This window comes from Perna viridis, chromosome 6, assembly GCF_037379345.1.
Source record: "Perna viridis isolate PV_CMFRI_1.1 ecotype Kerala chromosome 6, ASM3737934v1, whole genome shotgun sequence".
Classification (NCBI taxonomy): Eukaryota; Metazoa; Mollusca; class Bivalvia; order Mytilida; family Mytilidae; genus Perna; species Perna viridis.
In genome coordinates, this window is record NC_142450.1 from 42,133,156 (window position 1) to 42,148,751 (window position 15,596).

The window sequence follows — 15,596 nt, forward strand, 5'->3', positions numbered from 1 at the left end:
TTACATGAGTAATCCTTCAGACGATTCCTGACCTCCCCACTCGTGACTGTAGCAAACCTTATTTGGCTTCAGTGGCCTTCACGGGATACAGGCTGCGGGATGAATAAGCTTTGGTTCCTGTTTTGTTCCTGTTGAACCCTACAGGTAACAAAAAATGGCCAGAAATGGACAAAAATGACCATTTTTGAGTGACAGACCCATTTTACTGTGTTTGCCAGTCCACCCTCGCACGACCCAAACCCGTCATCACCCATCTTAAACTTATATATAACAATCAACATCAGTATCATTGTGCAACCAATTTGTATAAATTTGCAAAATATCGAAATCTATACTTTTTTCAGAAATACTAAGCATGACAAGGGTTAACATCTATTGAGCAATTTAGGCCAAGTTGAATTTATAAGATATGGAGACATAAGCAAAAGCAGACTTTCCTAACTTTATTTACAGGGGTACAATAAATCATAACCAAATAACTGTTGAATTTGCACCAAATGGTACACAATAAGATGGTAGCATCACACAAAACCTAAGATACAACATAATATAAGCCATGCACCATTTATAAGCACAAGACTCACTTAAAATTGTCATTAAGCTCATCTTCAGCTTGGGTGGAGTCGCACCTTTAAGCAGCAAAACACATTTACATTCTTGATGTAATATAATATAGTCAGCATGATATTAAAATTGAACATGTACAGATGCTAACTAAAATATGTATGAAAAGGACAATAAATACATGATAATGTGTAATGGTCTGCTGATCCCCAATTTTAAAACACTGTTCATTGTGAAACTCATTGTAAGAAATGTATTTAGGCTGACAAAATTCAAAAGGAACTTAAAATTTTCTTTCTAGGTGTCTATGGTACCTACTTTTCTGATTTGTCCTCAGGATTACAGGAACTAGATACATCTTCAGATGTCTTGTCATCAGATGTTTGAGGCTCAGTGGGTTCTTTAGGATCAGTCTGTGTAGAACTGCTGGGTACATCAGATTCACTACAGAGACAATAACATATCCCATTGTATCAACTTTATCTAATTACAACTATGATTCAACTTATAAGAAAAAGGCAATGGATAACTGCATTATAAACAATTAATAGGGAAAAATCTTTATCCTATTTTTATAGTTCAGAATGTATATATGGTATATAAAATACTGCATTGTTTGATAATTTTCTATGTTGATAAAAATGTAAAATTAAAACATGATTCATAACATTTCATATACTCATGGACATATTAAATTTTACATGATTTCTCATTCATTTCAAAGCCATGAAAACCTCAGACCTAGGATTCCAATATAAAGGAACCAAACAAATGCTAACCCTGATTTATTATCTTGTGATTCCTGAGATGATGAAGGAGTGGCATCTGTGGTAAGAACTACCTCCTCCGATGATGATGGAGCAACATCCTCAGAAGAAGATACCTCCTCTTGCTGAACAGTCTTACCATCTTCACCTTCTGTACTGTCAACTGAGGTAACCAAAAGATCAGCAGGGGATGTTTTTGCTACTAGAAAAATTAAGCAAAAATCAAAATAAGTTATTTCAAAGTTATGCAAGTTGTTGAGGTATTATATCATGGAAGCAGAAACTCAACTTACTTATGAATTACATTTTATACAAATCCCAATTCATATCATTTACATGATAATTTTTATGTCTTTTTGCGAGAATATCAGACTATAATAATATGTTAGAGAAGGTAAATTTCAACTGTTCTTTGTGATATAACTTACAGTAGGCAGCGGTTCTAGTATTGGCTTCTGTAGTATCCATAGCTACAGGGGAACTACTTCTGGGACCAGGATCCGTTCTAGAAAAATCATATAGTGTTAATTAAGCACAACGCAAGTCTTCTACTAGACCACAGCAGAATTTTCATGTTTCAGTAAGTGCCAAAATGTGAAAGACAAAAAATTGAGAATTTTCATTACATCCTACTTTTATAGAAAATTCATCAAATTCTAATAAGAGGTAATTTTGATGGTTTTTAAGAGTAATTTTACATTAAACAACTGTCCACACAAGTTTTTAGCATCCACCCATTTGAAAGAGAATATTCAATATTGAGAACAGTTTTTATTTTTTATGGTATACAAACAATAAAATGCTTTACAGAGCACAGCTTGATACCACAACAGAGGTTTAACCCTGAATAGTGTCAGCAAAAATGGACTCAGCATACAAATTTGATACAGTTCCAAATTTTAACAATTAATCATAAAATATACACTATTATCAGGGAGTGACATTGAGATTTTTATACCTGCTCATATCAGAAATACTGCTGAAGTCAGCCCATTTCTCCTCCGCAGTGTTTGGTACTTTGTCAGAGAAATCTGCCCATTTTTCTTGTAGATTTTCAGCAGATGATGAAGGAGTGCTTGACCATGGTGATGTATCCATGGCAACAGGAGTGCCATCCATTTGAGCATCTTCAAAGTTGGCTGTCCATGCTGAAATCATACCAATTCCATCATCAAGTGAATTTTAAGAGGCTTTTTTGTGAAATGGAAATGAACTTTCATTTTCTAAAAAATGGTAGCTTTTTTTTCTTCAACAAATGAAAAATCTTGAAGGTTATTGCTCTCAATAAAATGTCAATATGAAGAGAAAATGGGCAAAATTAAAAGAAAAATATCACAAGGTTTGACATTAACGGTTGCATGATTGCCCTAGACAAGTTTATGTGATTAAATGGCACCTTGCTTGTCCAATCGTTCAAGTAAAAAAAGTGTAATGTATTGAAACATTTAGTTGCTTTGTTACTGTCAGTAAAATCATTTCCTTTTTTAAAAATGACAGTGTAAATATGTTCTTAACTACCAAAACACTCTTATCCCAAAAGAGATCACATTATCTTGAACAGACAATCATGAGAGTCACACAGCATTGCTGTGTGTGCCACCTGGTTATTTTTGTCAGGCAATGAAAAACATTGGTTACTTTTGTTGTTTAAGCAAGGAAATATATATAGCTCTTGTGATCAAAATATTGAATGAGCGACAAAATACTGCAATAAAACTTCATCAAAGTAAGCAGTTATTTTTGATATATTTTAAGGCTCATTTACAAATAAAATTCAAAGAAAAATACTTGTGCAATCACTACTCCCAGTAAAACTCATACTTTTAATATAAATATTTCTGCAAAATTACAGGTCTGTCATCAGGGTCTGGCAGTTCAACCAACTTTTTAATTTTTTAAAGGATGGTTGATAATGTACCTACATAACTAATATTGCACTGAAAATCAGGGGTAGCAGTTTTGACTTTTGGACAAGTGTCCCTTGTCTGAGTGAACAAGTTGGTGCAAAAGTAAATGTCAAACCCGGCATGAGCAGATAAAAGTCTACTATACCTACCATCATTAGCATCAACATCCATGTTTTCACTGGTAGGTTGTTGTACGATCTTTCGAGGGGAGTCCAGCTCCTCCTCACTGTCTGTATCACTAGAATCTTCTTCATTAGCTTCTGCCATACGTCTGTAGTATAAAATCAAATAACAAATCACTTAACAACTGAGGATATTTCCTTAAAAGGTAAAACAAAACAATGACCCACTTTTATGGAAAAGTAAGTCATAGCACAACTAGATATTGACATGATTAATACCCCCTGCAGCCGGTTGAACCATGTACATTTAGGAACCATGGCAGACAAAAGATTCATATTGGACACAAATTTATGGTAGATAGATTAAGCACTTTTGACACACAATTTGCAGTCATTTCTAAAACACCCAACTCAAACAACAATCAATACTATTTTTTTGTTGTTGACAACACTATAGCAGATTATTACTCATTCCTGACACTCCATTGAATTTCATTACAATCCTCTTAAGTTGTGAAGGAGGAGTTGTGAACAATACATCTGATCAAGTAATGCTGAAAAATGACTTGGTTCCAACAGTCATCATTTCTATAATTTTTGTCCAAACATAAATTCCTGACAATATGCACATTCCAATATGGTATTTTAACACCCCATTAAGTTTTATAACAATCCTGCAAGTCCATGAGCCCAAGTTTTGCTGAAAAATACCCAAATTCAACAGCCATTATTTCTACAATTTTGTCCAAAAATAATGTCTTAATAGTATGCACATCTCCATATACTGGATAAACTATGAGCAAAGCTCAGTTGGTGATACCCCCACTTCCCTCCCAAGAAATCAAATGGGATATCCTGTAAGTGATTTAAGAATTGAGGTGAACAAACAAAATACTAGAGCTCAAGAGAGCCTGAATTGCTCACCTGGTTAACCATTTGTTATTTAAAAAACTTGAGGAATGAGACAGGTTAAGTCAAAATCAACTAAATTGTCAAATGCAGAAAATGCTTTTCATAGCATTTTCATGACCTGAACCAGAATTTTGCTAAAGGCAACAATTTTTGAACTTTTTTCAAAAACCTGTCTTGTGACCCTTAAGTTCCATTTTTAGTATAGGCAGCCATATCTACTTATGGATTAAAAATCACAACAGTCATTTTGAGCACAATACACTAAAGAACTATTATGCTTATTTTCATTCAATGATCTTTAAAGGTTTTAGAAAAATTTTCAAAGTTGTACATGTGAAAAAAAAAACAAAAAAAACTGTTTCAGGGGTCGTTACTCCTACATTAGTCAATGAATAGTTTTGAAAATTTCGGCATAGGTCCTTCTCATGATGCTTAACTATTTTACCCATGCCAGAACTTCATTCAAGGCAAAGGTTTTTGAATTATTTGCAAATACTGCCATCTGACCTCTATGTTCTACTTACAGTAACGGCGGCCATGTCTTTTCATGAATCAACAATCCCAACGGTCAATTTGTGTGGGATACCCTAAGCAACATATATGCCAACTTTCATTGAATTCTGTGTAATGGATTTTGAGAAGATTTTCAAAGTAGCATATGTGAAAATACAAAAAAAAAAACTGTTTCAGGGGCCATAACTCCTACATCAGTTGACCAATTGTTTTGAAAATTTTGGCTTAGGTCCATCTCATGATACTGAAAAATTGTACCTCTGCCAGAAATTTGCTTAAGGCAATGGTTTTTGAGTTATTTGCAAAAAATGCAATCTGACCCCTATATTCTATTTTTAGTAACATGTTTTTTCATTGATCAAAAATCCCAACGATCATTTTGTGCAGAACACCCTAAGGAACAATCATGCCAAGTTTAAAGTCTGTCAGTCCAGTAGTTTCAGAGGAGAAGATTTTTAAAAATTTGTCCACAATGACGACGACGGACGCCAAGTGATAGCATAAGCTCACTTGGCCTTATGCCAGGTGAGCTAACAAGGTGCACATTGGCATCATGTAATAAAGAATATGTGAAAGTTTCATCATCAAATTCCATTCAGTGGTTTCAGAGGAGTTGCAAATAAAAACAGGCATCATTGTAATAAAAAATCTATGAAAGCTTTTTTTTAATGAAATTCCAATTAGTGGTTTTAGAGGAGTTGTGGATAAAAGCGGGGGACTAACAGACAACAGAGGGACACCTTGACCACTATATACCTCCCACTTTTCAAGCAGGATGGGGAGGGGGTGGGGGTGGGTTTAATTAGTAAAAACTTCAGTTGAGTATTATATAATGTATAATGTATTCAGGCAAACCTACAAGCTTCATAAAAGTTTTTTGAAATTATTGGAATCAAAGTATAACCTTCCTAACTTAGTTCACATCAGTGACAGTTAGAATGTCTTATACTTAAGTAAAATCAACATGAGTAATAATACAAGTACCATAATTGTCATCTTATATTACTGTGAAAGTATTATAGTTCTAGGGGTACAAATTTTTGTGGTTTTTGTGGGCTGGGTAAACCACGAAATTTGCTTTGCAAAAAAAAGGAAATTTACCATTTGTTGGAATGGTAGTTATCAAATCCATGAATTCAAGATTCTATGTAATGACAATTTTTCCCAAAACCATGAAAATTGGTACATACAAATAAAAGTACTGTCACAGTATGGTGTAACAAGCAATGCCTCATGCTAACCCATGTATTCAAAATTGTTATGGTTTACAGTGAAAGAATCAGTGATGTGAGGCATTTTAATGCTACAACCATTTCACATAATTACTAGACAACCCAGTAAAAGCCTTAACTTATGAAGGAATCATTTAATTAATTTTACTCAAAAAGACGAATATACATTCAGACTACAATCGTTCTATTTGAGCAACAAAAATGTGTTGACTGTATATTTATTGGTGATATACTGTCAGAGACAGTATATAACACTTAGGCCCCGCCTACTTTCCTACCCTTGCATGAACTAGTTGTTTATCGTAGCCTCACTGTAGAGGGCCACAAGTAGGGAAGAAATGTAAACAACACGTCATATAAAAATATAAATTGATTAAAAAATGATAAGGATTGCAGTATAAAGAAATATCATCTGTATACTGTTTTTATTTCAAGTCAATATAGAGTTATTTCCTTTATCCACTCCCAACAAAATAGCACTACTACATGCACTAATTGTTAAGTACTGTCCATGCCATGCAAATTTTTGGATAAAATTGGGTTAAACTAAAAGTCAACAATAATTAAACTAGAGGCTCAAGAGAGCCTGAATCGCTCACCTGGTTAACCATTTGCTTATTTGAAAGACTTGAGGAATGAGACAGCCTAAGTTAAAATCAACTAAAATTATTCATAGCATTTTCATGACCTGAACCAGAATTTTGCTAAGTGCAACAATTTTTGAATTTTTTTCAAAAACCTGTCTTGTGACCCTTAAGTTCCATTTTTAGTATAGGCAGCCATATCTACTTATGGATTAAAAATCACAAGTCATTTTGTGCACAATACACTAAAGAACTATTACGCTTCTTTTCATTCAATGATCTTAAATGGTTTTAGAAGAAGATTTTCAAAGTTGTACATGGGGAAAAAAAACAACAAAAAAACTGTTTCAGGGGTCGTAACTCCTACATTTGTCAATGAATAGTTTTGAAAATTTCGGCATAGGTCCTGTCTTGTGAGCCTTAAGTTCCATTTTTAGTATAGGCAGCCATATCTACTTATGGATTAAAAATCACAAGTCATTTTGTGCACAATACACTAAAGAACTATTACGCTTCTTTTCATTCAATGATCTTAAATGGTTTTAGAAGAAGATTTTCAAAGTTGTACATGGGGAAAAAAAACAACAAAAAAACTGTTTCAGGGGTCGTAACTCCTACATTTGTCAATGAATAGTTTTGAAAATTTCGGCATAGGTCCTTCTCGTGATGCTTGACAGTTTTACCCATGCCAATATTATGCTAAAGGCAATGGTTTTTGAGTTATTTGCAAAAAACTGCCATCTGACCTCTATGTCCTATTTTTAGTAATGGCGGCCATGTTTTTTCATGATTCAATCCCAATGGTCAATTTGTGTGGGATACCCTAAGGAACATATATGCCAACTTTCGTTGAATTCAGTGTAATGGATTTTGAGAAGGTTTTCAAAGTAGTACATGTGAAAATACAAAAAAAAAACTGTTTCAGGGGCCGCAACTCTTACATCAGTTGACCAATCGTTTTGAAAATTTTGGCATAGGTCCATCTCATAATGCTGAACAATTTTACCCAGCCAGAAATTTGCTGAAGGCAACAGTGTTTGAGTTATTTGCAAAAAACTGCCATCTGACCTGTATGTTCTATTTTTAGTTATTGGCGGCCATGTTTTTTCATGAATCAACAATCCCAACAATAATTTTTTGTGTGTAATACCCTAAGGAACATAAACTCCAACTTTCATTAAATTCTGTGCAAAGGATTTTGATAAGAAGATTTTCAAAGTTGCACATGCAAAAAATGCAAAAAAAAAAAAACTGTTTCAGGGGTCGTAACTCCTACAACAGTTGACCAATCGTTTTGAAAATTTTGGCAGTAGTCCGTCTCATGATGCTGAACAATATTATCCTGCCAAAAATTTGCTAAAGGCAACGGTTTTTGAGTTATTTGCAAAAAAACTGCAATCTGACCCCTATGTTCTATTTTTAGTAACAGTGGCTGTTTTTTCATGGATCAAAAATCCCAAAGTTCATTTTGTGCAAAACACCCTAAGGAACAATCATGCCAAGTTTAAAACCTGTCAGTTCAGTAGTTTCAAAGGAGAAGATTTTTTAAAATTTGTTCACCACGACGACGACGACGACGGACGCCAAGTGATGGCATAAGCTCATTTGGCCTTCCGCCAGGTGAGCTAAAAAAGGAAATATGATAGAGGCACAAAAGATTTAGTCAAATAAAACATGTGGATAGCTAACTAGTAATAAAGCTCCATTAAAGCTGTTACAAATTATGCAATTGTTTCAACTAAAATCATTTCATCAATTTCTTTAATTAACTTATAAGAATTCAAATATAATATCTTCATTGAAACTATCAATGTTTGGCTTCTGAGCTTTCAAATACTTCAAACCTAGTAAGATAAGCACTAAGAAAAGGAACCTTTGACTATGAATTGCTATGTCAGATTTCCTCCAGGATGAGGAAATTTTTAAATTTTAATTAAAAAAAAAAAAAGAAATTTGCATGGAATTGGCAAGGTATGTTTGTATTTACAAAAAGATAAATGGTAGCTTCAATATAATATCTTTACACAACTTCTTTCAGGAGAGAATAAAAATCTATATGTAGTAATCTAACCAATACACTATTAAAGTCTAAATGTGTCAATGGCTATCAAGCAGATGATGTAATGATTCACTTGAAGTCAGATATCAGTGAAGTAAATGAAAGCTCTTAAAAGAGGCTATGTCTCTTAAACAGAAAGTTTTGCACTTTACACTAAACTGTTTTCATAAGAAACAATTACACTAACCAGCCACCCTGCCACAACACAGACTTACCCAGACCTTTTAGGTAATTGTTGCTGAGCCTGTGGAGAGAATGTAATCTCCTTTTCTTCCCATATATCCTCATCACTGTCATTATCATCAAACTGTTGGATACGTTCACTACATGCTTGTTCAAACATTGATTGTGTCTGGTGCTACAAAGTCATAACAGCTATTAACAATGACAACACACTTCTAGAACTTTTCTAGAACTGAAATTCAAATGCTGATTTTCTTTAGAGTAATACTGACAATTTTTCTCGTGCAAAGATGGAAGATCCTTTCTAGAGAGCTTTATTCCCTTTCCTTTGGTTAAAAACAATTTCAGACAAATCTCTGACTTAAAAGTCACCAAATAGATAGCAGAATAAAGACTGTTCAGTAAAAAAAATGCCCATTCCTGTTATAAACAACTACTTACATCAGTTTCATTAGCCTGTATGTTGAAGTCTATACTGGATATTCTTTCATTAAACGAAGAACTAAAATACAGAGAACATTAAATCATGACAAATGCTGACAAATGTAAAAGTGTACTGCATGAGCAGAAATTGATCATAAAAATTTGGAAAGCATAGTGTATGGCTAATTTTACATCAGGTTAAAAAAACAGGACTTTCTATATCAGACAACCACATATGAAAATACACTTCACTGTATGCCGAAAGTGGATTTAAAAAATGCAATACATCAGGATTACTGAATAGATTTCAACAGATAACAAGACTCAAGTAATACTCACTCTATTTTATCATCTTGCTCCACAAATTCTTCATCATTAAAACCAAACTGATCAATAAAATTACTAGTCATTTGTTGTAGTTGGTGTTCAGAGAAGGCCTAAAAATCATGCAGAAAATAAGTCATTCATCAATTAAGGTCAGAATTGCCATTCTAGTTATTAAAATATATTACCTTGGATAGAAATTCAAACCTAAACATGTTACACTCACGGATTGGTCTAAGTTAAAGTACTGTGGTTTCATTTGATTTCGTTGTTCAAGGAAAATCAACTTTTGGTGGAGTACTTGACTTTGTGGTTTGTGGGGCGACATTATCTAAAATCAATTATCAAGTATGATTTCACTAAAGTTTTAATGTCTGAGTTGTTTTATCCATAGAGATAAATGTTTGTTGAATTATTGATTTCCTGATTCCATAACACCCATGAAAATACTACAGGAATAATAATAATGAAACCACATTATCATGTTTTAAATTTTTACAGCTGGAGGACAAGTTTGACTATAAGCTGTAATTTTTGCTATATATGATTTCAGCTACTAGTAATATTCATCAGACAGGTCTTATTCTCAAGCTTATGGAACTGCTTTACAGATTTGATGCTTTATTATATCAGTTTCCAATACCTGTTGTAATGCTGTATCTGCTGGGAAAGCAATATCTTTAAAATCTGGGTCATCATCTTCACTGCTGGAAGCTAAATGGTGACCACTTATCTGTAACAAAAATTATCACCAGAATAATATTTTATCATACTAAAAAGTTTGCAGCAGGGATAAATACTACTACAGCAATGCTAGAGGTTGTCTGGCAAGCTATTTTCTGACTTTATTAAAGCCCATCTGACACACAAGAAGTCACCGTAAATTTGCTTACGCTTAACAGGATTTTAAAAATATTTCATGTCTTTTAATTACAAAGAGGAAGTTTAACCTACTGTAAATTAAATGATAAAAATCCTAAATTTTGGTTCAATCCCAAGAAAACAATTTAAATTATAGATGATTTTCAAAGTGACCACTCATTTTCAATTACGTCACATATTTTATGGAATACAAAATACATTTCAACGTAACTAAATTGGGTAGTGGCATTTCAATGGTTAATTCTTAAGTTTCATTTCACAACTTAAAATGCACAATTTTGTTAACCAGATGTGCCCATTCAAAATGCTAAAAATGGAATGCAAAAATCATTTAAACTTCTTTTGTAAAGGATTTCCAGGTTTGCTGGTTTTCCTCATCAGGAACATGCTGCTTGCAAGACATTGCTAGGAAGTAAAAGGATGGAGTATGGAGGAATTTCAACCTTATAGGTTGTATGAATAGGATAAAAACAATTTTAACTGAAATGAACATACCATAACTAGTAAAAGACGTTCATTATTGTAGTTCAGTGAAGTTGAGTTTTCAAGATAAATATCCAGTATTAGACAGGGAATGAGATTTTATCATTACTTGTACATGTTATAAACTTGTCATCCTAACTTTCTCTATCAAGAATAACATCCTCATATTAAAACATTGATCACTTACTAATTCTACTGCATTCTTTTTATTAATATCAGCTAATGACCCTGAAACAAATTTTTCCCACTGCTCTTTATACTGTTCTGGAGTATCTGCAATACAAAATATTTTCATTAATAACAATTCTTATATATCCTTCTACAAAAACTTTGTTTACAGGGCTTCAAAAAATTATCACACAAAATTGGTATCAGGTGATAATGAATGTGTGAAGGTTTCATTAAATTCAATCCAGCGATTTTAAAGATGTTACATATTGGAACTGGGGATAGATGAACAGCATGATCATTATATATACCCTTGCTTGAAAAGAGGGTGGTATAATATTTACTAAAATTGTCCCTTTAACGGTCTTCACTTGTCATCGGTATTCTTTTTAAGCTTTCGTCTTCATATCAACCTAGTAATATCTCCTAGTAATAAAAGCCTAAAAAAATGTTTCTTTTATTGAAATTGTGTAGTTACATCATTTATCAAATGTAACAGCATATTTCAGTTACAACTGATTGAAGAGGGGAACTTATTAGTGTCAAATAAAGTGGAAACCATATCTCTTAATTACCACTTATCTGTTCTTTAACAATTTCTGAATTTTCACCCTTTTCAACAACAGCAACTATTTCATTGGCTATTTTAGTAAGATGACCCATGTAACCCCGCCTTCTTCCTTTATCTCTACTCCTACAAATAAAACAAGAGAAGTTGAATAAGATAAGAAATTATATTTTAAAAAAAAGATCTTTCAATCTCCTTTTATTATAGATTAAATGCAGTGAGATTGGAAGGCACTTTTTCCAAAACATTTATTCATTAAACTCAATTTTGAATTTATTATCCTGTTCTTCTTACTTTTAATGCAAAGTATGTACCTATATAATTAATGAATGTATTCAATTTCTGATTAGTTTATACGCTTCACAGATTATTCAGCATAAACGGACCCAAATTAGGTTATAGCGTATAAACTAATCAGAAATTCAATACATTCATTATATTTTTATTAAAAATGTTAAAAAATGATATATCCATCACTTTATTAACACTGAGTAAACAGCAGCTTTAATTTTCCCGCCAAAGTAATTCTAGTAAACAAATTGGCCGCCATTTAAAAATCAGCGGCAAGACGCTGTCATTTCATCACTGGGAAATGTTCAGTTATTTTCCAAAATTGAAGACACAGTTATTAAAGCAGGAATTTAACATAAACCTGGCGGACATGAAGTTAGTTAATAATTTATTGTCACAAAAACGTTTCAACGTTATGTGACTGAAAATGCTGTTTTGGATGTTGACAAACAAAAAATAGTTCCGTAAAAGGTGGGTGTGGCCTAAATAGCAAGTTAATTTATACAATTGAAACAATGTTGAGTTTTGTCAACAAACCAATCAAATGGCAGGATTCTCATCAACTTAAAATATTTTAATATAAACCATTCAAAAAACTTCTCCCAAAAACAACCTAATATAAAAAGAAAGATAATACAATTAAAACAATATTTTAACACTTATCATTTTATGTTATTAATGACAATTCACAAGATTTTAAGTTAACTTTTCATACTTACTGTTGTTGATCATTTTCTTCCCAAACATCTATTATTTTTTGTAGTATATGAAATTCAGAAAATAACTGAAAATATAAAAGAACAAATTGCATACTACAGAATGTGACCAGATAATGCAAAAAAAAATTAAAACATTTCACCTAATTAATTCCAAAAAGAGAACAACTGAAATATGATTGCAAGTGCCATAATTCCAGTGAAGGCTGTTCCATTACAACATATGAGGTACCCAGGGAAGGCACTTTCAATTTAGAGTAACCATCCATAAAAGCAAATTAGGATTCTTAATACTTTGAATTCTTACACTGAACTGTTAAGAAATAACCTACCATAGAGGCAAATTAAAGTGCATTCCCTGGGTATCCAATATGTTTTGATGGAAAAGCCCTAATGTGAGAACTCTCAGTAGTAAACTATATACTTTATCATGTTCAGCATGTATAGTGACTCTAAGGTGTCATCAAGTCTGATAGTGAAATGAGACTATTTTTATGTACGAAATATCAGAATTTTTCCTTGTGAAAAAACTCTGCACATTAGCATTATCTTCATGCACATGTATATAATAATGGGAAATTCTTGTCCAAACTTTTCAAAAATTTAAGTAGGTACTGTATACAAGATTAGATATAGTGAATGTGTCACACAACCCCACCAGGATGAAAATGTCAGCTCAAGGCCATCCATGGGTCTTCAATGAACAACAATGAAACCCTCATACTACAGGGCAGACTGCAGCTGGTCTCTTAACATTATAAACAGGCACAGCAAAACAGCTGCCCCTATATACTCCAATATACTCCAGCAACATAAAAGTAAACTGCAAGCGAACAAGAGGCTCCCAGGAGCCTGAATTGCTCACCTTGTTGAATTTTGCCCTTCAAAGGCAATAAATTAAACAAGAAGTTGTCTAACAATTTTGACTCAAGAAGTCTTTGGTAGGACTATCACAATATCTTTTCAACAATTGAAAGTTTCTTTTAATCTATCATAGTTTTCAAGATACTGACTGAAAACTATTAAAAAAAAATATTTTTCCCCTTTCACGGGCAATAACTCTTACAAGGAGTCTGAAGACTTTTGTTGTCCTAATACAATGTAATATGAATCATTTCAGCTATTGAAAGAATTTGGATAAACCTAACGGTTTAGGAGATACATGTGAAAAACTACCGTCTGACCCCTATGTTCTATTTTTAGTAATGCCGGCCATGTTTTTTGATGAATCAAAAATCCCCAAATCAGTTCTATGAAGTATACCCCAAGGAACATTCATACCAAGTTTGGCTCTAATAAGTCAAACAGTTTCAGAGGAGAAGAGTTTTATATAATTGTTAACAACGACGACAGGACGCCAAGTAATGGCAATAGCTCACATGGCCTTTGGCCAGGTGAGCTAAAAAAGAAATAGACATACAGAGGCCAGAAATTCCTGACTTGGGACAGGCGCAAAAATTAAAAAAAATTTTTTAAAACTATCACCCAATTAAACACACCTAAAAATCAATTCAAAAAGGTCCGAGTCCCTTGTTAAAACAGAAATAATGAACTGATATATGTTACACAAATGCATAAACAAAGGACTCCTAACATTAACTGACATGCCAGCTCCAGACCAGTTTAAACCTACAAAAAGTTATGTCGTCATCGTATGTAAAATTGTTGAACTTTAAGTATTGAAGTATACTCACTTGGGCTAATAAAGGATGTTCTTTTTTACCATCTACTTCAACAGGAGAGTTATAGAGTATTGTATTTACACACTGTGTTACATGGACATGTAAAAAATTATTCCATACATACTGAAAAAACAAATCCTGAAAAGAAATAAAGAAAAAAACGATAGTAATATTTTTCTCCACCCTTGTTTTATTTATAAATTTCTGAACAAACAATATTTATTAATTAGTTTCCTCATGCTGTATATCAGACAAAAGAGAAATACAAATGTATTTTCCATGAAAAACTCCACCACAGCTTTTGACAATATATCTTTTTTATTACCTAACAGCTATTCTACTGACCCTGGACTTCTTCTGACCAATCCTTTGTGTTCAAGAATTATCATTTTTTTAATCCAAATCATGCTAAATGACCATCTTTCGTGCAGTTTACCCTTCATGAACCTTGAAGCAGTATATAAACAAGACTTAACTGTCCTGAAGTTGGTTATGCAAACATAACTTGGTCAAAGATTAAAAACAATCCTTCTACATATAATTTAATTTCTAATCAATTCCAGTTAAAATCAAAATTTGTTGCTTGATCAAGGCCTTATTTAGTTTTTAATTATCAGAATTTCTGTAATGTGGACCAATCAACATTAATGACATCACAGTACCAAATTAGTCTATCGAAAATAATCGATTTTACTCAAAAGAGAAATAGCCAATTAAAAGGCTTATAAAATTAATTCAAATTATTCTTATTTATATTTATGAACATAAAATTACCAAGAACTAGGTAAAGTGATGCCCCGCACTCTACATGGATAAAACTGTTTAGCCAAAACAGTCAAAGACTATCCTAGAAACATTTTTGAGTCTGGAAACACAGATTATAAACTTCATGAAAGAAAGACCTTGTCTTTTATAATAGGTGAACGCATTTTTGAGTTATTTCAAGAAAACTGGAAACCACCACCCTTTCCTACGAATAAATTTCAATAACTTGAAAACAAAAAAATAAAGGGAGCTTCCAACTAGAGATAAGTACCCTTTCCCAAGGTTTCACTATAACTGGTTTAAGAGGTTTTGTGTTACTGTGTGAAAACAGAAAAAACACCCTTCCCTACGACTAAATTACAATATCTCAAAAATAAAAAGTTTGAAAATATTAAGGGAGCTTTCCACTATAAATATTTTTCCTTAAAGTTTTAATTTGATTTGTGCAAGC

General features: G+C 32.7%; 1 protein-coding gene across 5 annotated transcripts in view; it reads right to left on the reverse strand.

Annotated features, from left to right (window-relative positions):
* Window positions 1-15,596, reverse strand: part of LOC148615033 (serine/threonine-protein phosphatase 6 regulatory subunit 3-like) — a 41,781-nt gene that overhangs the window by 5,843 nt on the left and 20,342 nt on the right. For 2 of the 5 annotated variants that reach the window (XM_088589629.1, XM_088589628.1), the window contains exons 12-25: window positions 14,393-14,518; window positions 12,702-12,766; window positions 11,699-11,817; window positions 11,143-11,228; window positions 10,234-10,323; window positions 9,606-9,703; window positions 9,285-9,345; window positions 8,876-9,018; window positions 3,388-3,509; window positions 2,290-2,479; window positions 1,760-1,836; window positions 1,344-1,533; window positions 883-1,008; window positions 585-629 (exon numbers count right to left, since the gene is read on the reverse strand). In XM_088589629.1, the coding sequence (XP_088445755.1) occupies window positions 585-629; window positions 883-1,008; window positions 1,344-1,533; window positions 1,760-1,836; window positions 2,290-2,479; window positions 3,388-3,509; window positions 8,876-9,018; window positions 9,285-9,345; window positions 9,606-9,703; window positions 10,234-10,323; window positions 11,143-11,228; window positions 11,699-11,817; window positions 12,702-12,766; window positions 14,393-14,518 (1,538 nt within the window). The remainder of the gene's footprint in view (window positions 1-584; window positions 630-882; window positions 1,009-1,343; window positions 1,534-1,759; window positions 1,837-2,289; window positions 2,480-3,387; window positions 3,510-8,875; window positions 9,019-9,284; window positions 9,346-9,605; window positions 9,704-10,233; window positions 10,324-11,142; window positions 11,229-11,698; window positions 11,818-12,701; window positions 12,767-14,392; window positions 14,519-15,596) is intronic. The other 3 variants (XM_088589630.1, XM_088589631.1, XM_088589633.1) reach the window with 3 other exon arrangements.